General features: G+C 36.8%; 1 protein-coding gene across 1 annotated transcript; it reads left to right on the top strand.

The window, feature by feature from the left end:
• The first annotated feature begins 283 nt into the window (after positions 1 to 283).
• LOC145047194 (glutathione S-transferase U25-like) lies at positions 284 to 1,481 on the top strand. The gene is made up of 2 exons (XM_078995425.1): positions 284 to 705; positions 1,009 to 1,481. Exons 1-2 carry the CDS (start codon positions 385 to 387, stop codon positions 1,357 to 1,359), a joined length of 672 nt encoding a protein of 223 aa, XP_078851551.1. The 5' UTR covers positions 284 to 384; the 3' UTR covers positions 1,360 to 1,481.
• The last annotated feature ends 21,904 nt before the right edge of the window (positions 1,482 to 23,385 follow it).

Below are 23,385 nucleotides of genomic sequence, written 5' to 3'. Positions count from 1 at the left end.
GGGTTATGGTGCGAGTTTGGATATTCGTTGATTCGGTGGATAAGGGTATGAGTCTGAGTATTGAAAACCCTATGGGTTACAGAGCGGGTTTGAATCAGATTTTGAACTTTGTTAAAAGGGTTTGGATCAAAATCGATTCGCTCCAAACCTGCTTCATTATTAGGTCAACTTGTTTACCTACTTAAATAAATAAATACATATAAAAAAACGAGAGACATACTATAAAAAATAAAATAAATAAATAAATAACATCACAAGGGACCTGATAAGTAAAAATACAATAGTTCGTTGACTAACTTGTGTTCGGGAATAGTCTTTATGTATCTACTCACTTCCATCGGCACAAACAAATAGTGAGTAGCGAACATCACCCAGAACCCAAGAATGGCGAAAGAAGAAGAGGTGATTCTACTTGATTTCTGGGCGAGCATGTTTGGGATGAGGGCCAGGATAGCACTTGCTGAAAAGGGTGTTTCATACGAATACAGAGAAGAAGATTTGAAGAACAAGAGCCAGCTTCTCTTGGAGATGAACCCGATTCACAAGAAAATTCCAGTTCTCATCCACAACGGAAAACCGATCTGCGAGTCTCGCATCATCGTTGAATATATCGATGAAGTCTGGAACGATAAAGCTCCATTGTTTCCTTCTGATACTTATGGCAAAGCATGTGCGAGGTTTTGGACTGACTTTATTGATAAAAAGGTAACCTTTGACTTTTCTTGATTTTCCTTTGATTTACTTTTACGATCCTATTTACAGGGTTTTTATAATGGTTTATTGTTCAGATTTGGAATCTTGTTGATTCACTCTCCAAATTAATTGGAAATATTTTGATTTTGGTTGTCTCAAATCAAGTCGAAAGTGTATTTTGAATAATTTCAAGCCAGATCTACCTATTTCATCGTAGTTGCACAAAAGTTTTAGGAATATGTGAAGATTTGTAGTGATTCTTAAATCTTTTATTTATTACTTCCAGAAGTCAAACTTTGGTTTATGGAAATTCAGGTATACCTAAATGGGAGAAATTTGCTGTTCAAAGCAGAAGGGGAAGAACACGAGGCATCCAAAAAAGAGTTCATCGATTCCCTTAAACTGATTGAAGGAGAGCTTGGAGAGAAGCCTTACTTCGGAGGTGAGAGTTTTGGGTACCTTGATGTGTCTTTGATCCCATTTTATACATGGTTTCATTCCTATGAAATCTATGGGAAATTGAACATAGAACAAGAGTGCCCAAAATTGATTGATTGGGTTAAAAGATGCATTGAGAAGGAGAGCGTTTCTAATGTTCTTCCTGAGTCGATAAAGGTCCTTGGCTTTGTTCAACAGGTGAGGAAGAGATTGGGACTTGACGAGTAGAACTTTGAGCAATTAAATTAAACCAATCTGTTGTTGAACTAATGTGGCTTTCATGACAGAAAACACTTGGATGTGTTTGTCTCGTATAAAACTCTAAAATAAAAGTTGTATTTTCAGATGTATTCATTACTATCTTTACCTTTTGCTATGCGTGTCTTTTACATATTTGTATTATTATACAGAAGCTGATGTTGGGGAATATAAAGTTCTACGTAATCGAAAGGTTGGAAACATCAGAAATTTACTGAATACTTATAAACTTATATGTCAAGATATAAGCAATAACACATTTGGTAGCTATTAGAAGTTTAAGATACATAATATATAGGGAGAAGCCATATCAATTTAACATCCTTTCTATATGAAATGTTTCATGAAGTCTTCGTACAGATCTATGGGTTTCACCTAGGGGTGTAAATGAAACGAGACAGCTCACGAGAAACACAAGTCCGACTCGGAAAATACTCAAAATCGACTCGACTTTAATTGAGTCGAGCTCGAACTCATGCTACTCGAGTACCTTATCGAGCCGAGCTCGAGTAGTAAAATATCCGGCTCAGTAAGCACGCGAGTTTAATTGAGTATTTATAAAATTAATTTTTTACCCTATATATACTTTTAAATTATTAAAACATTTCAATATTATTAGTTTTCATGCAGACATGCATCGATTATGTAGTAAGGAATTAAGTTGCATTTTAAAACTTTTGAAAATGTTTCTTTTTCGTATTTTGGATGTATGAAAAATGCAATGACATAGATGGTTGATGTTATATTGACATTAGATGGTTCATAGTAAATTTTTTGTTATTTTGAACAAAGTAAAAGCATGTGAAATGTTTTTAATTTTAGATGATTTTAACATTTTGTTTTCACTTTTAGTCGAGCCAAATCTAGCTTGATAGCATCGAGTATCTGAGCTTCAAATTTAGGCTCGAGGCGAGTTCGAGTTAAGCTTCGAGCTCGAGTATTTTAGGCGAGTCGAGCTTCGAGCTTGGCAGTACTCAGCTCAACTCGACTCATTTACACCCCTAATTTTGTCATGTTCATTGGTGGTGTTTGATCGAATATAGCTATAAACATCAAAGAAGATGATAAAAGTATTACTCAGATACCTATGTTTTTAATGTTATTTTAATCCACTTAAACATATTTTCTTTAATTAATACTTTTCAGTGGAAATGTTTAATTGCATTTTTTTTAAACTATATTAATTAGTTAAATAATATATATATATATATATATATATATATATATATATATATATATATATATATATAAATTTAAAATGTTATTAAAAAATAAACTAAAAATGTTATTGAAAGAACATGATAAAATATATATAAGTAAATTACGTAAGTATAAAAAAAATGTTTAATCTTTATTTTTAAAAATTAACCCGGACTAGTTTAAAAGTTACATGTTCTATTCCTACGGAAATGAAATGACTATACTAGCCTTATGAATTTATTTTTCATTAATTTATTATTACCCCCATTAAAAACTGTTTAAAAATTAGGCGGACTCAACTACCACACGCCTTAATGTCCTTGGCCATCGACGACCACCTTCGATTAAGACCTTCACCCTTCATCGTTGACGATGACCCCCTCTGGGAACAATCATCAATCATCTCTACATGATTTCCTTTTAATAAGACTCATGGTTTGTATGATTTCCTAACAAGAACAAGGCCTTGAAGCTCCAGAAATCAAGATGTAACAGATATCTAAAATTCAATCTAGGTTAAAATCTGATAAACATTGATTGTATGATTTCCCAAACAATGATTCTTTCTCTGATAAACAATCACGGATGGAACAAAGATCAAGAAATAAAGAGACCCGCGTGAAAATGGAGGTCATAGCTCTACAATTTTTCTTCATCCTCCTCCAATGACTCTCCCTAAGTCATGTTTCCTTCAAGTTGAAAAAGACGATGTTACTCAAGCCTTGTTGGCATACAAACATCAATATGGAAAGTCTATGTTTGTGCATGTTCTGAATATGAAATCATACATTGACAGATTGGGAATGTTAGGTATCATTTTCCCAAGGGAGCTAGACATTGACTTGGTTCTACTTTCGCTTCCTGAATCGTATAGTCAGTTAATCAAAGACTACTATATGACTAACCACGACGTGACCCTAATTGATCTGACACATATGTTGATTGTTGCTGAAGCAGAAATGCTTAAGATCACAAGTCAAGAATTTTTTTTTTAAGGATCTGTCTCCCAAATTTCCATGGACATTCACAATGGCAACAATGATAGTCTAGAAAATGTTTCTCTTCCCAATGGAAAGAGATTGACCAAGGTCAAACCGTTTGACCATATGGTTAAGAGAAAGGCTAGTTTTGAGATAGCTCCATGTGCTAATCCTAAAAGGTCCAATTGTTTTTACTGCCAACTAGAGGGGCATTGGTTGCGAACTGTCGAGACTACCTGAAAGATCTTAGAGATGGTAAAGTCAAGTCGTGTGACTCTACTTCAGGTACATCCATTGTCTAACTCCATTATTTTAATAAGTTCCTATTCGTAGATTCTTAATACATGATGTGATGATCACATTTTGATGTTTTGCAGGATCTAAGAGAAAGAAAGAATAAGAAAAGTGAGCTGAATCTAATCATGATAAATGGACTTTGGTCGCATGGTTCAATGATCAGGTTTTGGAAGCTACTACTTGGGAGTTATGATAATCTAATAGTTTGCGAAATGTTTAGAAACATAGTTTTCATTTTGCATTGAATTTTTTTATTAATAAAAGTGAATTTTTGATTTATCTAGTTTACTTTATATTTTCTTGCAATGGTATTTATGAAAATCGGTGGTAACATTTCTATTGTTAGCACTATTAAATGTGGATTTGATTATTAATTATATAGTTTGTGGTAGTGTCATGATTTACCAAGTGAAAAGGAATTCTCATCACCCAAGTTTTAATTGGACAGAAACTTTGAGTCATGCAATTCGAATTGTGTGATGTATGAGAATCTTGATTGTTGGAATATTATGACTAATTCATTGATCACATGTTTATGTGAGTCAAAGTGAAGGACTAATGGATCTAGTACATATTGATATGGACTATTCAAATCCGCCACAAAAGATTATAAGTCTATTCGTCATGATTTACTGATGCTTCAGTAAAGATGGTTGTGTTTCTAAGATTAAGCATAATTCTGATACTTTAAAAAGTTTCAAAAAGTAGCTGAACGAATATGAAGAATCTATTAGGCAGAAAGATAAAGGTATCTCCAATCTGAAAGGAAATGAGAGTAGTTTAGTATCGTGTTTTATGATCATCTTAATGATTGTGGAACTTTATCACAATTAATCCTCGAAGAACATCTTATTGCAAATGTTTTGACTGAGAAGAGGAATCAGATATTGTTGAAATGGTTCAATCAAGAGATGAGTCATACTTCGTTTCCAATCAAGTTTTAGAGTCATACTCTATTAACTACAAATCGTATCTTGAAGCTTGTTCCGTACTAATTCGGTTTGTAACACCTTATGAAATGTGGAGTAATAATGTTTTCATACTCTAGCACATTTGGAATTGGTAGTTGTGATGTTTTTGGTTAAAACAATGGATACACTAAGACCAATTACATGAATTGTTTCTTGTCGAGAATCCACACAAACTTTTGAATGTTTGTTTTTGACAGTCAATGAATGATCCTTGAGAGTGAAACTTATATGTCAAGAAGTTAGTTGGACTCTTAATGATCTTGAATAGTTTCAGGAGTCAATGATGAATAAACCTTTTAGTTATCACTAGTACACGACCTCAGGTTGATAACCTATCGTGTTAAGTTGACATATTCTTGTTTCTGTGCACCATCAAGTTAAGTTAGAAATGCTTATGAGTTCTATGGTTCTCATTTGACTACAAAATGCAGAGCATGTTGATCACTGATAGTACATTGGTCAATGTAGGTAAGATGCTTAACAACTTGGAAGTAGTGGTAGGCCTTTATACTACCAGAAGGCAAGAAATTAAGAATAGGAAAAGTTCAGTCCATGAAAGGAAAACTAAATTTGATTTTGGTTTTTTCCTCAACCTTATATTATGATTGTAGGTTGGTAATGATAGATTCACATGGATGGGAACACATACACCATAAAATCTAGGTGGCAAAAGGATTTCACTCTAATTCATGAAAATGATTATGAGGAAAAACTTTTGCTAGTAGATTTTAAAGATTTGATAAATATCATTATGGTTAGTAGTTGTGATAACTACATTCTCAAATTTACAATATGATTACGACATCCCTTTTCGTAGTTCGGATTGTGAGAAATGGCAAGGAACCATTTGAATGTTTAAGACTTATAGTTGTAAATTTTGAAAGGGTTTAAACACACACATATGTTATCTAATGAAAGGTGTATAAGCTTGAGAAGTCTAGCTAGAGACTTATCAAAGCATCATGCATCAGAAATCTGCACTTTAGTAAGAAAGTCAAGAATATTGATTTCTAGAAGTCTAATTGATTTCTGGATACATGTCAAAGCTAGTGGGAGTATAATTGTTATGCTAGTTATTCTATGTATTGCAAGTTAGCAATATTAAATGTAGGAAAAAAATATTTCAAATTTGCAAATTGCATAGTTTGGGAATTGTTTCACTATAGAAAGATTTAAGGGACAGGGCACTCATACTTCGTTTCAGATCTAAAAGTTTAGATTGAAGGATTTTAATGGAAATTAGTCTTGGAAATATATGAATGTCGTGTTGAAATAGTTCGACATAGGAAAATTGATATATGGAAATATCATAGCAAGAGACTGAGCAGATATCAGGTATTTATGGATCGATTCTTATATGCTTTGAATATAAGATCGATTATAAGTGCCATGATATTCACTTGTTCTGATTTTTTCAAACGACTTGGGCATTAGGAAGGGAAAAGAACTAGAAATTGATGTGACTAAAGTTGTTAAACAGCTATCATGAACACTCTAAGGTTTACTGAAGATTGGTTGCTTGTGGAAAGTTGGAAGTATAAGATTAATTAGACTGACCATATTGACATAATTTTGAGTGGAGGTGACTCTTGTTTAGAATTGATGGTCATATAAGAATATAGAAATGTTTCCATAATAGGAGTTGGTTATTAATCTACATGGAGTTAGGAGCTTTAATGCAAGGAAGGTGTTCAAGGAATGTAACTTGAATTTGGGACTTCGATACCATGGAATTATTTTAAGTAATAACGTTTCAATTGAGCATTTTTTATTGGAAAAGTCTCCATGACTTTGAAGCCTCGACATTACAAAAGATCATTGCATATAAGTTTGAACTATAATGCATTCTAGTAGTGACAAGAATCTGGTATTGCGAAATAAGCATCGTTGGAGTATATCCAGTCGATCTGATCGAAAAGGAAGGACCATAGAGAAACATAGTATGCATGTTTATAACATGGCATGATTGATGTTTAATTCAAGTGTTTAGTTGATTACTCGATATATTATACAATGAATAAAGTCTAATTAATATGGTGATTAAATAATAAGAGTTTCATTTATATTCGACAGTTTTTAGACCATAGTTAATTAGGTTATTATTGTATTTCACTTCGCATGTTTTACTTCCCGAATAATTGGATTATTCGAAACATCCACGGCCGATCATACTTTTGGAAATAAGTAGCGAATTAAGACTGTCATGAATTTAATTGTAGATTGTCTATGGAGATTAGACATAGTAATGGTTTTGCAACGATGTTCATAAGTACTTGGAAAATGGGGATTTAAGTATTGGACTCACGCTTAGAGAATTACTTCATGGCTAGTAATTTTGAGATGATAATATTTTATATTCTTAAAACAAAGATATATGAGTTGTTGTTTACAAGTCGGTTGCGGATTGATAATACGTAAACGCATCAGTAACTTGGTGTTATAAAACATATTCTTATGTGTGATTTGATAAATGAATAGTGCAAGCATATAAGTCGAATTTTATCTATTCCTTTTTCCCTAACCGGAAAAGCGATATATGTTGGCCCCTAGATGATTTGTTGTCGAATTCTAAAGTGCTTGACTAAGCCTGGACTAAATTAATGTGTTCATATAGTAGTTTGATTTTAGTCGTCATAAATCAGGGAATTGGGAAACAAAACTTGGACGATGAGATTGATTATAATCCATGTCTCATGTCTAAAAAATATCTTGTAGAACGGATGAATATTTGATCACTTATCTTAGGACATGTAACTGACTAGCTTAGAGTTCGACTGAAGCTTTAAGAGCTATAGTTTTCTAATCATTTTTTGAAGTTATATTGGCAACTATAGTTATTAGACTTATCCAAGTAGGAGACTATTAGATTAGGTGTCTAAGTCCATAACTATATTTGGTATGTACTTGAATTGATAGTAGCACAGTCCTTTTGGGTTGCCTTCAAAACTAGCAATTGGACATGATAACTTTTGGAGAAAGGTTGAATATATTATTTGATTAATAAATTGAGATAATTGATTTATTAATGTATTATGAAAATAATATATTAATTAGAAATCATATTTTTTTAATTAATAGTTAATCAGAAATTCAATGTAATTAATTTTGGGATTAATTCAATTAATTAAAAGTGTAGGGGTTGTTTGGCAATTTATTGATAGTTGAGGAAATGGGATCTAGAACCTCCTTATAAGAGGTTGGATGAAAACTTCTAGGAAGACCCTATAATTTTCATCCAGGGGCTCTTGGATAGGGATTCTTAGGCTGCTTAGTCCCTAAGCTAAGGGAATTAGGGTTTCCTCCTAAAACCCTAGCTTTGGCTCTAACCTACATCACTATATAAAGGGATTTTACCCCTTCATATTTTCGGCCACTAGAACCCTAGAAGAGCAGCCGAAAATTACAAGCCTCTTCCTCTCTCCTCTCTCGTCCTCTTGCTTAGTTTGGATGTGATTCATTAGAGGTGTCACACTTGCTCTCAAGCTTCAACCACTTCAAGGTTTTGGATTGTTATTGCTACATAACAATAAAATGCATGTTTACTATCTTATATGTGATTTTCAAAATAACATAGGGTTCCTAGGGTTTCCCAATAGTTGATCAAATATTGTATGTTCAATTAGAGAAAACATAGATCGGGAAAATTATGGTTGCATGTACACATAGGTTTTTGTATGCTATGCTCAAAACCGATCAGAACCATCAAATTAAGAGCTTTATACCCCCAAAAGCTTTTCAACTTGGTGATGGTTCTAGATCCACAAGCCTCAACTACACCTATGCAACTTCCAAGAGTTCTTTTTCATTCAAGATCACCAAAACACCCTCAAAAGTCACTTTCAAGCTCATAACACTAAAATGGAAATTAGGGTTTCGTTCTTAGGGTTTGGAGATGTGGAGGCTGGTCATAAGAAGGTCCAGTAGAAACTTAAGGTGTTTAAATAGGTCTCAAACCCTAAAAATTAAGGTTTATCCTAGGTGGTCGTACGCCCCGCGTACTTCATGTATGTCCAGCGTATGTGGATGCCTCCACGACCAACTTATCGACCAAGTACGCCTATCATACTCCTAGGATACACCTAACATACTGGCTAGGGACCCAAATGCATAAGGTTTTAAGTTTGAGGGAAACAAGGGAGATACCTGAAATGAGAATGCTACACGGCATCAGACCGAATACTTTGGTTATGGTTTCAATCGATTCGGTTCTATAAGTAAGTTTGCTCTTTCGGGATGTGTTCAGTTCCAGATTCGGCCCAAACGAAACCAAGAACTAAGGAACCGGGAACCGATTTACTAAGAAATAGATTCGATAACCAAACCAAATACTTCAGTTCCGATTTTGGTTTTTTCGGTCCGCTTCTACTGAGTCAAATACTCATCCCTACTATAGCTAACGATTTGTCACAAAGTAGTTGACAATTTCTATTAGTTTTATAAAATAGCAACACATTTTAATGTATTGAAAAATTGTTTGGCCAATACATAATGGATATTTGTAATATATGTTGTTGCTCTTACCCCGTATAGTAATAGATGTCAGTATATTTAGTCATATATATTTTAAGCGATATCTTAATAAAACAAGATATGATTTGATAATTTAAAGATAAATGATATTTAATAAGTATAAATTGGATAAATGTAGGAAAAATCATATCTCAAGTAAAATAAATGATTGGATCAAGAATGAAGTTGATAAGGATCAAATTCGATAAGTTGCCTTTTTCCAGTAAATGTGTCGCGTAGAAGGCCAAGAATTCAAGTATAATGCGAACACCCATACATTCGTGACATGAATATAGACCCTATACAATGCATTTTTGCAGCTTTTATAAATATACGACCTTTTTACTATACGTCATTTTTACTATAATTTGGTGTATAACCTTTGGCAGCCTTATACAATAAGTTAAAAGTCATTCGTAATGTCCAGAAACCCTTTGGGGACAATTTTGAAGCTTGAGAAGCACTTTGGATCAAAGATTTGAAGAGTTGGAAGTGAGGAGCATTAGGACTTCACTTCGGTTTTCTTTACGATCATGTTTAGCAATTTGTTTGTGATGTTTTTCTGTTCGTATTTACTGGTTATGGGATAAAACTCTTTTTCTTTCACTAGATTAGATAAAACCTTAAGATTTGGTGTAATTTATTAAATTGGATGTTTAACTTTATTTAATTTATCATATTTGTTTGATTAAAGATCCATATGTGTTTTTGTTGATATCTTCATTGTCTATTGTTGAGTTAAGAAAATCTAGAGGACCAATATGACTTTGCTAATTTGAATCATATTTGTTAAAAACTAGGGATGAGGAGTTTGTACCAAATCGTGATCTTGTATGTAACGCCTGTGTTTCTGGGCTTGCCATTTTTAGCAATGTAATATTCTAGGTTAACCTTTGTAACGAGTTTTGAAATAATAGAAGTGTATTATTTGAGTATTATGTGTTTTGTGCTTAATTGCTTAATTATGTGGTTTGATTAATTAAGAATAAAAATAAGCGTCAAAATTTAAGTGTAAAATAAACTTGATATCTTTGGATAATGTTGTAGTAGTTCAAACAAGGTTTCCGAAGATATAAAGAATGCCGAAATCCGAGTTATAACGAAGAAGTTATGACCTGTCGAAGTTTCGCGACAAAACCGGCAACGCTGAATGATGTAAAAAGTGAAATTTACGTTAGAGCGATAGCTAGCCTTAGTGATCTAAATGAGAATCGAAGATCTCGTTGTTAGTATCGAAGCGATAAAAAGTTAGGCGAGAACGGACGTCAAACGAAGAAGTTATGAATTTATAACGAAATTTTCTGTCCCGGCCTATTAAAAATAAATAATAAAAATAAATTCAAAATTAGCCGACGGAGTCTAAACGATAGCTTTAGAGCGTAGTCTCACCTTCGCGTGGATATAAAGAACGTCGAATACGAAGTTCGTATGACGAAGATATGAATTTTCTGAAGTTTATTAAACAATTAATAATTAAATTTAATTATTAAATCCGGCCTTATCCGAAGAGGAGTCACCGGACTCATCCGAGGTACGCCCCGCATACTCGTGTACGCCCCGCGTACAGCGAAGAATGTTGACACTCGCACTCGAGGAATTCGGATGACGCATGCAGTGACGATTTCGGAGCAGTACGCCCCGCGTACTGCTGTACGACTCGTGTACTCTGAGGCTCCAGCCTCCTATAAATAGGATGCGAGGCTGCCGAGTTTCTTTGCTATTTTTCTCTCTTCTCTCTCCCGTTTTGCATCAATTTGCGTACCAGAAGTACCCCGAAGCCCCAGTAATATTCCCGAGTCCCGAGATCCCGGAGATCCCGAGAAGTGCGGTTTCCGAGCCGAAGCTCTGCCCGCGAGAAGTTCAATTTTTGTGAAGATCTTCCAGATCTGCTGAGGATTACTACTTTTGCAAGTCGTAGTGTTGTCCGATCATCTTCTGATCAAGTGAGTGTATACTACCTTTCATAAACACGATAATAATACAAGTATGATTTGAGTGTGTTAAGTATATTGTTGTTTATATGTGTGAATGTGTTGTTACTTTCTTCTAACGCATAATTATGAAGTATTTTATACGAAATACATGTTATGTGTATATTTTGTTTTTATGTGTGTGAATGTATATTCACTTTCTTCTATCTTACAGATATGATTTTTTCTATATGAAATACGTGTTATGTGTGTGTGTGCCTCATCTGTTATATGGAAAATGTATTGATCAAGCATGCTATACAGGTTTTGAAACTATGTATAAAAATGTATGTTTTTATCTACTAATATGTTGGGTAGAACATGGGTAGATAGTTGGTGTGTAATAAACAGATGAGAGGCCTCGATGTTGTTTTGATCCAGTCATCTAGCGGAATTTAGATGACGACCACGGACTTTTCTAGACAGTCTCGTGGAACGCTAGCAGGCTCATAACCTATAGGTGTTAATGAACTTGGGTGCACATTCGTTGTATTCCATCCCCCTCATGGTTTCCTTATTTGACTTATATTGCTGAGGAACCCCAGCAGCATGTGTTGTCACCCCGATGAAATATTCTTATACTAGGTCCCTTGTGTTAGTTATTTTAGGGACATAAAGTGAGAATAACGAGAATGGGTAAATGGGTTATTGTTGGTTGATAATAATTAATTTAATTATTTATTGTGGGTTGAAAACCCTATATGCTCACCAGGCTCCCAAACCTGACCCACTCAGTTTTATTTGTATTACAGGAAGTGGCGCAAGGGCGTAAGATGGATGAACCATCAAGTTGTTTTTGTTTACAAGTCTGTATATGTATATATTTGTTGAATGACTTGTAATGTTATCGTTTATGCTTATTGGTCTGTATCGGAACATGACACCCCGAGTTTGATTATATAATGAAAATACATTTATTTTATGAAATGCTTTGGTAAACATTGTTTTATCATGTTTTGTTTTTGGGAACAAATTCCGCAACTCTTTCAAATCAAAAGGATTTACTCTGAAATTATTTTAAAAGCATAAATGAAAATCGGTCTTTTCTGGCCGAGATTTTGGGGATGTCACACTGTACATGTATTGTACCGAAACTAGTACCAAACTATACCGAATTTAAAAATATATGATGGTACTCGATACTCTAAAATCATGAAATTCGGGATTCAATACCATCAATATCGGTACTCGTATTGAAAACCGATACCATTCCTGGTACTGATAACGATTACGTTAATTTAGTACAGTACTCGAGATTAATATTCGATCAAATATGGTATTCGGGAAATCGGAAACGGTATCAGTCGGTACCGATTTTTTCCCACGCTCATCCTTATTAATGACCATCGATAATCATGACTAGAGATCGACCAAATTCTAAGGTTAGACTACGAAATTAGTTAACTTTAATATTGATGCAACCTGGTCCTCCGGTTGATGAAACGTTGACTCTAAGTACTATAAAGCGGTTTTGATTACTCCAAGAAGACCTACGAGGTCACAATAGAGGAAAACCATCAGCCGTTCTTCGGGAGGATCTCCCGAGAAAACGCTCTGACAGTCAAGCCAGTGACTGAACTAAGGGTGTATTGTTTGATCTGAGAGAGAACGACTTATTGTTCAAGGTGGCAGGGGAGGGCTTTTATATTGAGACATCCTGCGAGACCGTATGTTGACAAAGGTTGCCGAATCCAAGAATATTCTACGCCTTGATTGGTTAATCATGCTCCTCGTTGAGCCAGAGCTAACAATTGGTTCATGTAGTAATGCTATGAGCATACTCCATGTCGTTTGGAGTCATTGGGTTTATCGCAGAGTGGAACGCGCTTGTTGAGGGTTGAGCCTTGCAGGCGGACGTTTAGATCTATAAGGATGCCTGTGGGCATGAGACTTCGTCGGGGTGGCTACGTTAAGAGTAGCTTGGCCTAGCGGCTTGCCTTGAAGCGCGTTTAGCGCGACTAGGCACAACTTCTAGCCCGTGCTAGGGGAAAGTTATCAAGTCGCCCGGTCCAATAGTTATTGTTACATCCATAAAAACATGAAAAATTTTAACTTTTAAAAACCAACCCAAAATCACAAATTGTTTACAACATAGTTTTCAAAACATGTTCTATATCAGAGTTTTCCCAATATCATAAGTCCAAAACATGAGGATGTGTATGGTTACACCTTCGCCTTTCCGCGATCCTCGGAAGTACCTAAAACATAACCCAAAACTTTAAGCCAACACTTAGTGAGTTCCCCCAATATACCAACACAACACATAATCATAATAACAACAATAAACATACAACATGCATACAGATCCTTCATTCTGACTGGAATGCCCCACCATCCTACAGTCTATCCGGTATGCACACAGGACCTTCAGCACGACTGGTATGCCTCACCGACCTTCAGCCTATCTAGAATGTCCTCCGGGACTTCGTTCTGACTGGTATGCCCCTCAGTCTGCAGTCTATTCGGGACTCCCTGGGATTCTCGGCCTTTAGCACACAGCAAGAACGCCTCAACCCAACCCACCATCATATATCAACATATACCATAGCAAACCCTAGCTAGCATATACAGATAGTCATACAGATCTAACAAATCACTAAACATAGCATCATCCTATATCAAGATACAGATCTAACAGATCACTACATCATACAATCATGTGATAAACCAGGAAAACAATCCAAAGGGGTTGGCCTTGGTGCCTTCGACCCAAAAGTACAGTGAGGAACACTCAACTTGCAAATTCGTACGAGTAGTAGAAAAGAATATTTCTTCACGAGTCAACTCTACAGACCACCTATACACATGGAGAGATCCAGATATAGGCTTCATAACAAAATACCCTGAATGCCCCTAAGTTCAAACTAGGTCAAAGTAAACAGAAAGTCAATGGTCAACAAAAAGTCAATCAAGTTGAGTACAGCAGCATCTCAGCTCCTACGCCCTACGTACTCAGTCCTTGACCAAAAACGGGTAGTTGACCATGGTATGCCCAACGTACACAACGGCCATGAAAAACTCCTATTAAGAGCTTAATCCAACAAGTCCAAACGTCCAAATCCATATCCAAGTCTAAAATGTTGTTCCAAACCATAAAGTTTCCAACTTTATGGTTAAGCATGCCTTAATAAGTCCAAAAACCAAAAATGCTATTTTGCCTTAACCATTTAAGACTCCTATAACTTGCATGCAAACACCAAATGAGTCAAGATAGCATTTTTACGACTTAATGTACCTTAAATCTTCTAAAAGGACAACTCCTTTGGCCTTAGAGTAGCTCATACTCATTAAGTCCAAGAAAAGGGACTAAAAACTCATAAAACTTCTCATGGAAAGATCTTAAGGAAATACAAGTCAAGATCAAAACTTTATACCTTCTGAAGTTTCCTAATGAGGCAAAGATCCCAAATCTACAAGCTTGCTTCCACACCAAGGCTCCTCAATGTATCTTATTTCTTCCTTCAACACACCAAGAACACACACACAAGGTCAAAACACACACTCAAGGGATTAGGGTTTGCAAAAATGATACAAGGGGGTGGAGGCTGGATAGCTAAGGGAAATGAGGTTATAAGGATGGTTATATAGGGGCTTAACCCTAAAATTTAGGGTTTCCAAAGCTGGTGAGTACGCCCCGCATACACTGATGTACGCCAAGCGTACTAGGGCATGCCCTAGTATGCTAAGAGTACGCACGTATGCATGACATACTCCCATTCCTCCTAAATTACGGTTTTGCCACAAGGGCTTCCAATGGATACTTCCTTCTACTTAGGGACCAAAATGAGATATAATAAGATTATAGGGTTGAATTTAGAAGTACCTAAACACCGAGATGTTAAAATTCTCCCCCACTTGATCTAGACTTTGTCCTCGAAGTTTGCTACATCGAATAGCTCTGGATAATGTTTCCTCATCTCAGCCTCCGTCTCCCAGGTCCACTTGGAGCCCCTCTAATGTTGCCTCTGTACCCTGACCAAAGGTATTTCCTTGTTGTGCATGACCTTCATCTTTCTTTCCAAAATAGCCACTGGTCTCTCAACATTGTTCAGTCGCTCATCGACCTAAGTATAATCCAAGGAAACCACTGCATCCTCATCCACTTTGCATTTTCATAGCTACGAAACATGGAAAGTGTTGTGAATCTGACTGAGCTCCTCACGCAGCTCCAACCTGTAAGAAACCTTTCCAACCCGGACAATCACCCGAAACGACCCAATATAATGGGGACCCAACTTTCCCCTCTTCCTGAAGCATATCACACCTTTCCAAGGTGAGACCTTCAGTAATACCATATCGCCAAATTAAAATTCCAATCAGATTGGTGTCAGTCGGCATAACTCTTCTGTTGACTCTAACTGGTCTACAGTCTCTTCCTAATCTGTTGAATAAGCTCTATGGTCTAAAGGACTACTTCGTTCCTTCCCATAACCCTGTGAACAACCTCGCCCGAAAAAACTGGGGTGCGACATCTCCCATACAAAAGCTCAAAAGGAGCAGCACCAATATTAGACTGATAATTGTTGTTGTAGGAGAACTCCGCAAGAGTTAGGTAGAAGTCCCAGATCCCACCAAAATCAATAACACATACCCACAACATATCCTCAAGGGTCTGTATCGTCCGCTCACTCTGGTCCTCGGTTTGGGGATGATAAGTAGTGCTGAAGTGTAACGTCGTGCCCAGTTTCTCATGGAACTTCTGCCAAAAACAGGAGGTGAACTAAACATCACGGTCTGAAAAAATGGAGACCAAAACTCCATGGTGAGCAACGATCTCGCAAACATACACATCGGCCAACTTCTCGGTCAAAGAACTCTCCTGGATAGCAAAAAAGTGAGCACTCTTGGTCAATCGATCTGTGGTGACCCAGATAGCATCAAAACCCTTTGCCTTCCTTGGCAACTTGGTAATAAAATCCAGTAAAATCTACTCCCATTTCCACATGGGGACTTCTAGAGGTTGCAGCTTGCCATGTGGCCTCTAATGCTCAGCCTTGACCATCCTACATGTCATACATCTCTCAACATACCAAGCTATCTCTCTCTTCATACACAACCACCAATATATCAATCTCAAATCCCGATACATCTTGGTGTCCCCCAGATGAATAGAAAAACAAGACTTATGAGCCCCCTCTAGCACAATTTTCCTGATCCCGCTAGAAACTGGAACCCAAACCCAACCACACTGGGTCAATAACCCTCGACTATTTGTGAAAAATATGACAATCTCACCTCTAATCCTCTATTTCTTCCAGTTCTCCTTCTGAACTCCCTCAGCCCGAGCCTCCCTAATCAGACCCAAAAGTAGAGAATCAATTGATATCCTCATACACGTCACCCTATATGAAGACCCCACCGACTTGCGGCTCAAAGCATCCGCCACCACGTATGATTTACTTGGATGGTAAAGGATCTCACAGTCATAATCCTTGGCTACATCCAGACTCATGTGTTACCTTAGGTTCAGGTTCGGCTAATCCGTAATATACCTTAAACTCGTGTGATTCGTGTATACAGTACAACGGACCCCATGTAGATAGTGCCTCAAAATCTTGAGGGTGAACACCACCGCCCCCAACTCCAGATCATGTGCATGATATCATGACTCATGTGGCTTCAGCTTCTGCGAATCATAAGCAATCACACATCCTCTTTGCATGAGGACTGCCCCTAAACCGATGATGGGTGCATCACAGAATACCACAAAATCCTAAACTCCTTCTGGGAGGGTCAATACCAGGGCCTCACGCAACCTCTGCCGAAGAGTCTCAAATGTGGACTGCTGCTCTATGCGCCATTAGAAATCCATCCCCTTCCTCGTCAAACGAGTAAGGTTCATCCCAATTTTGGAGAAATCCTAAATGAATCTCCGATAATACCTTGCTAAACCCAAGAAACTCTTGTTATCTGAGGAAGATTTCGGAACCACCCACTGAAGCACCGCCTCTATCTTGGCCGGATCGACCAAAATCATATCCTGGTTAACGAGTTTCCCTAGGAACTGGACCTCTCATAACCAAAAATTACACTTTGAGAACTTAGCATAAAGTTTTTCTCTCCTCAAAACCCCGAGCAACTCGCGAAGATGCTCCTCATGCTGCTCTCTAGTCTTGGAATACACCAAGATATCATCATTAAATACAATGACGGATCGTCGAGCATCGGCCTACATACCCGATTCATCAAATCCATAAACACAACAAGCACATTGGTGAGCCTAGATGGCATCACCACAAACTCGTAATGCCCATAACATGTCCAGGACACGGTCTTCTCCACATCCTCCTCTCTCACTTTAACCTGATGATACCCGGACCTCATATCTATCTTATAGAACCAAGATGCACCCTTCAACTGATCAAAGAGATCATCAATCTGTGGGAGGGGATAAGGTTTCTTCACTATTAACTTGTTCTGATACGTGTGGAATGTACTAGTTTTAATCCTAACTAACTTAATCAAAAACAAACACACTGTAGGCAGTGTGCCTATCGATTAGCAGTTTAGTGAATGGTAAGTAAGGTATCAAACACAAGGAATGGTAAACAAGTAAAAATAATGCTAATGTTAACTAATTGAAACAGTTATTAAAGAAAGGGTTTTTCTCTAGTTTTGCAATACTAGAAACTTAAGAAAATACTTTAAAACTTTAGCAAACAACAATTAACAACTAAAAGAGCAACAAAAGACTACAAGATTCAATAAGACGAAAGAGAATTTCGTTGAGATTAGATTAATTTATTCTTATGGTTGATTTCGTGGCAAGTGCAATGGATTAATATATCCTTAATTACCAATTTCTAATGTGATTAGGTTCATGTTCACTGTTAGTAATCCTTTAGCAAATAAATTAATTCAAATAGTGATCAAGTGATTAAATTAAATAATTTCCTAGTGTTCAATTCGAATCAAGCAAGACTTGTAATGGTAGTTAATTAAATTTTTTGGTTCAATTAACTCATATATGGTTGGTCATCATACATGCTCACACATTAATTTACTTATTTTCTAATTAACCCTAAGTTATGCTAACACTGGGCTTATAATCTTGGTTTCACAAAAATCATAAGAGGCAGGCAATCAAGTGGATGTTCATACAACTCAATATACTTAGTAATTAACAAAAAATAATTGACATTAAAACATAAGGATCTTTTAACAAGCTTATCATGATAAATAATTAATTCTACTTAATCTAAAGCCACTCAATCAACACATAGTCATAAGATCATCTATTCTAAACAAAAGTATGGTGTTTTAGCCCATACCTTCTTCAAATAAAACCATAAACACGAAATTCAATGTTGCAAACATGATTCACACAAATAGTTAAGAAAAAATAATGATTAATTGCATTTCATCTCTTCAAAATTGCCTCTAGTCAAATTCTGAGTTCCAAAGCTCCTTCAGAATGTCTCTGGTCTCCAAAAGTCCCTAAAAACTCTAAGCCATCGTTAGTGTTTCCAAACCAACACGTCACGTTTTTAGAATAAGCATGTCGTGTTCTTCTTCAATTTTATCTTCTTTCTATGAAATCCAAAATCCAAGCTTCCAATCGCTAAATCTGCTTCCTTTTCCTTTCGAGCATGTCTTTGTTGCTAAAAATGAAATTTTAAACTAATTAAGTACCTTTTGTTCAATATTTGAGACAGAAACAACATAAAGTATTAAGATAATGCATGAATTTTATAACTAAATATGCCCATATCATGTTCACTCCAGATAATCAATGCACATCTCTTACGAACCATCCTTCTTCTTGATGAACAATATCGACAATCCCAATGGAGAACTGCTCGTCCTGATGAACTGCTTGCCTAGAAGCTCCTGCAGTTGAGATGACAACTCTTGCATGCAATATGGTGCCCTGGTAATCAGGGATGCACCTGGCACAAGGTCGATCTTATACTCGACCCGCCTCTCTGGAGGCACACTAGGTAACTCCTCCTGAAACACATCTGCAAACTCCTTGACCACCGAGACCTCTAAAACTGAAATCTGATCCCCAACATGTGTATCTACCACATAAGCCAAGTAACCCGCACACCCATGCTGTATATACTAATGAGCCTTGGCCGTTGAACAAACCCATGAATCCATCCTGGTGCTCTTTCTATAGATAACCAATTCTCCCCCACTTGCGATTTGAGCTACCACTCATTGGCCCTCACAATCAATCATAACACCAAATCGGCTAATCCAGTTCATACCCATCACACAAACATCTCTCATGGGAATCGAAATCAAATCAATCGCGTAGGACACCCCGAAGATCTCTAGCACACATCCCTGAAATATCACTGATATAGAAATCCTGTGTTCGATGGTGATAGAAACCCGCAATGAACACTCTAACTCCTAAATAGGCATATCAAATCCCCTACTAAACGACAGAAATACAAAGGACCGACTCACACCCGAGTTAAACAACACGAGAGCAGGCAAAGAGTTTACTAGGAATGTACCTATCATGGGATAAATATAAGCATAACATAAATATAACCATGAGAATAACAAAAGAAAGCATACCAATCACAACATTTGTAGCTGCTCTGGTCTCCTCGTAAGTGAGTTGAAAAGCACGACCTCGAGCCCTAGGGGGATTCACCCTACCCTGGCGCCTATTGGTGATCCTCAAAGTAGCTGATGTCGGGGCCTGCAACGGCTTGGTGGCAAGCAAGGGATAGTTGACCTTCACATAACCAACTTAATCACATATATAGAAAATCCTGGAACTCAGAACTGGGGCCGGCTGACAATAATCCCTCGCATCATGCCCTTCCTTGCCACATTTGTGACACACACCTCATGATTGACAGCCCCTCTCATGAATCTTTGTAGACTTCCCACAAGTGTGTCCCCTCTAACTCCCAGATATAGAATCAATGGTCTTGAACCGCTTCTATGATGGTTGCGACTGTATTGGGGCCGGTCTCTTCTCTCTCATCTGAAGCTCTATCTAAATCTCACACCGCCCGGCGGCCTCCTGCATCCCCAACAATGTATCATAATGTTGGGTGGAAACAAACTATCTAATATCCGTCATGAGCATGCTCAAGTAATGGGTATCTGAGCCTACTCAAAAGCAAACTCAGGATAAAAAATAGCCCTATTTGGGAACATCTTGGTGATCTCCATCACCGACTCAGTCCCCTACCTCACATCCAAAAACTCATGGGTCAATCTCTAACGCTCCACCTGCGACACATATCTAGTACGGAACATCTCCAAGAACTTCTCCCAAGCCACAATAGCTTACTCATCAGTGGAATATGATCCCCTAACAATTCTCCACCAATCCTTCGCTCCGGACCTCAAGAAGGTTCAGAGCGCACTTGACCTTCTGGTCAGCTATGCAAGAGCAGGTGAAAAACCATCACTCAATGTCAGATAGCCACCTCATAGCTCTGATAGGGTCCTAAACTCCATAATAAGTCAGGGTACTTTGTATTATCGAATTCTCGATACTGAACCCTCCACCAGTCAAGGAAGTAGTGGGTGAGAGTGGACAACCGGCTTTGTGAATGAAGCCTACTAATGGTAAAATGACTTGATCTTTTATATATATATATATATATATATATATATATATATTATTAACTTATAATATTATAAAGTATAAGGGTTGAATTTTAACTTTTAAAATTCTAAGGGTTGGAACTAAAGTTTTTAAAGTGACTTTACATGTTCCAAAACTTGAGGGTAAGTTTTGTAACTTTCAAAACTTTCCATCTTTCATAACTTATGAGTTACTGGTTTATTAAAATGAGAGACTTTTCATTTTATGTAACCTATGTGTTTCATAATGGACTTTAAAATAGTGATTTTTGGTAATCCATAACTTGAGGATAAATTATGGATTCCATTAAAACACATCAAAATCAAGAATTAAGCTAACAAGCAAGTTACAAATAATTCTTATGATCTTCTAAACTCATAAGTTCATGAACATCCATATCAACAATTTCAAGAATCATAAATAAACCATACAAAGCTTGAATTTTGATATTAGCAATTGAAAAAGGATTAGCATAACCATTACACCATCTAAAACAAGTTTTATAATACCAAAACAGTTTAGGGTAATGTTTCTAGTCCATTTCCAGCAACACAACTCGAAAATCTGCAATCAGGGGCTCCCACTCATCGAGTGCATGAACCTGCTCGACAAGTAGGATGAATTTTACACATTGACTCATCGCGTCCCCCCATGGACTCGGCGAGTTCACTCAGCATATTGCACATTTTTAAGTTTTTTCAACAAGTTTGCATCAAGTATCAAGTAAACAATCATAGGCTCTGATACCACTGAAGGGTTTTGAGCATTCTAACACTCCTAAGGTGTACATGCAACCCTAGAAACCTTGGATCTATGTTTTACTAATATACATGCAAATTTGATTTTCCAAGGTTCTTAACCTAACTACCAAGGCATGGGGAACTTTGAATCATAATAGCTAGTAGAAGAACATACCTTTTGTTGTTTGGATTCCTTGAGAACCTTGTGAGCCTAGCACCTCAAGTGTGATGCTTCAAATGTCTCACACAACACCACAACACTTGGAATAACCGTGAGAGAAGATCACTAACACTCAAAATTTGGCTAGCTCTCTTGTACTTCCTTTGTAGTGTCGATTTTGCTAGACTTGGGTCTTTATATAGTTGTGTCACAAGTAGGGTTACACCATGTAAACCCTAAATGTCATGGTTTTCCATATTCCATGAGCCATGGGTTTATAACCTCCATGGACTATCCATGGAGCACCTTATGGGTTTAGCCCAATTCATATAAACCATGGATCATTAGCCCACTATACAAGAATGGATGATTTACACAATCAACCCCATTTATTTAATTAGTATCTTTTTGATCACTTAATTAATTCCATATTAATTCTTTGATCAATAATAATTAAATAATATTATTAATATATTAGAACTTATAATATATTAATAATCCTTAAGTGTCCTTTCTCTCATTTAGTCTATCCAAGTGTTGCAATGCCATGCAACCCAAAGGGACCATGCCAACCGGGTCAAGTAAATTCCAGAAATAGTTATGAACTTAGACACCTAATCTAACACTATATTCTTCCCTCATTCTAATTAAATCTTTGTTTTTAGCATCTACGTTTTCTTTAAGAGTCTTGTTGACTTTCTTAATTTCATAAATTTCATTTTTAATATCAAAAACCTCTCTAACTAATAACTCATTATGCTCACAATATTTCTTAACTTTATCTTTACAGGACTGAGAGCATGGGATTTCACTTACTTTCTTGGAATTGTTGTAGGAACTCATTATTTTCCAACAGAAGAAATCTGATGAAAATGGATTTTGATCGAAAACCAAGAAAATAAATGCCCTTTGACTTGTAATCTTGAAATTCAACCTTTGTTTCCAAGAATAACCTTGACCGATAATAAGGATTTAGGACCGAGAACAAAAATTTATATACCAAATACATTGCTTCTTGACCGAATAAGAAACTTTAAGAACCGAAAACGATACTTCAAAACTGAAAACTTGGCCGAAAACGAGATTGCTGGACGAACTTGATTTTGGGCCGAGAATGTGAGGCCGAAGTTGTGTAGACCGAGAAGCCTGAATACCGAGAAGTCAGACCGAATACGAGGCCAATAACTAACAGTGTGGACAGAGAATGCGAGGCCAAAGACTACTTGACCGAGAACCCTAAGAACCGAGAAGCAATGCCGAGAACATTGAGAAGCGAGAAGCGAGGATGATATCCTTAACCGAAAAGTAGCTAACCGAGAACTACGAGGCTGCAGACCGAGAACGAGTACTGATTGAGATCTTCACAAACCCTAACTGAAATCAATTGTTGGCCGCCGAGATCTCGCAACCCTAACCGAATATGAGGCTGCCGCCGAGAACTACAAAGGTTGTGACCGAAGACCTCAAAAAAGTTTCCAAAAACATGAAAATTTGGACTGTAGGTTTTAAGGTGTAGTAACTTTGCAATTTTTGGTATTTTGTACTCTAAGAGCTCTTTTGCAAAAGGATATGTCACACTTCTAGACAAGGAGTCTTGGTTTGGTATC

This window comes from Lactuca saligna, chromosome 5 (assembly GCF_052625555.1).
Source record: "Lactuca saligna cultivar CGN05327 chromosome 5, ASM5262555v1, whole genome shotgun sequence".
NCBI lineage: Eukaryota > Viridiplantae > Streptophyta > Magnoliopsida > Asterales > Asteraceae > Lactuca > Lactuca saligna.
This window is presented reverse-complemented; position numbering and strand designations above follow the sequence as displayed.

Coding starts and splice junctions, on each gene's coding strand:
- LOC145047194 (XM_078995425.1), top strand. CDS start 385: ATGGCGAAAGAAGAAGAGGTGATTCTACTTGATTTCTGGGCGAGCATG. Junction 706..1,008: donor CTGACTTTATTGATAAAAAG/GTAACCTTTGAC, acceptor ATGGAAATTCAG/GTATACCTAAATGGGAGAAA.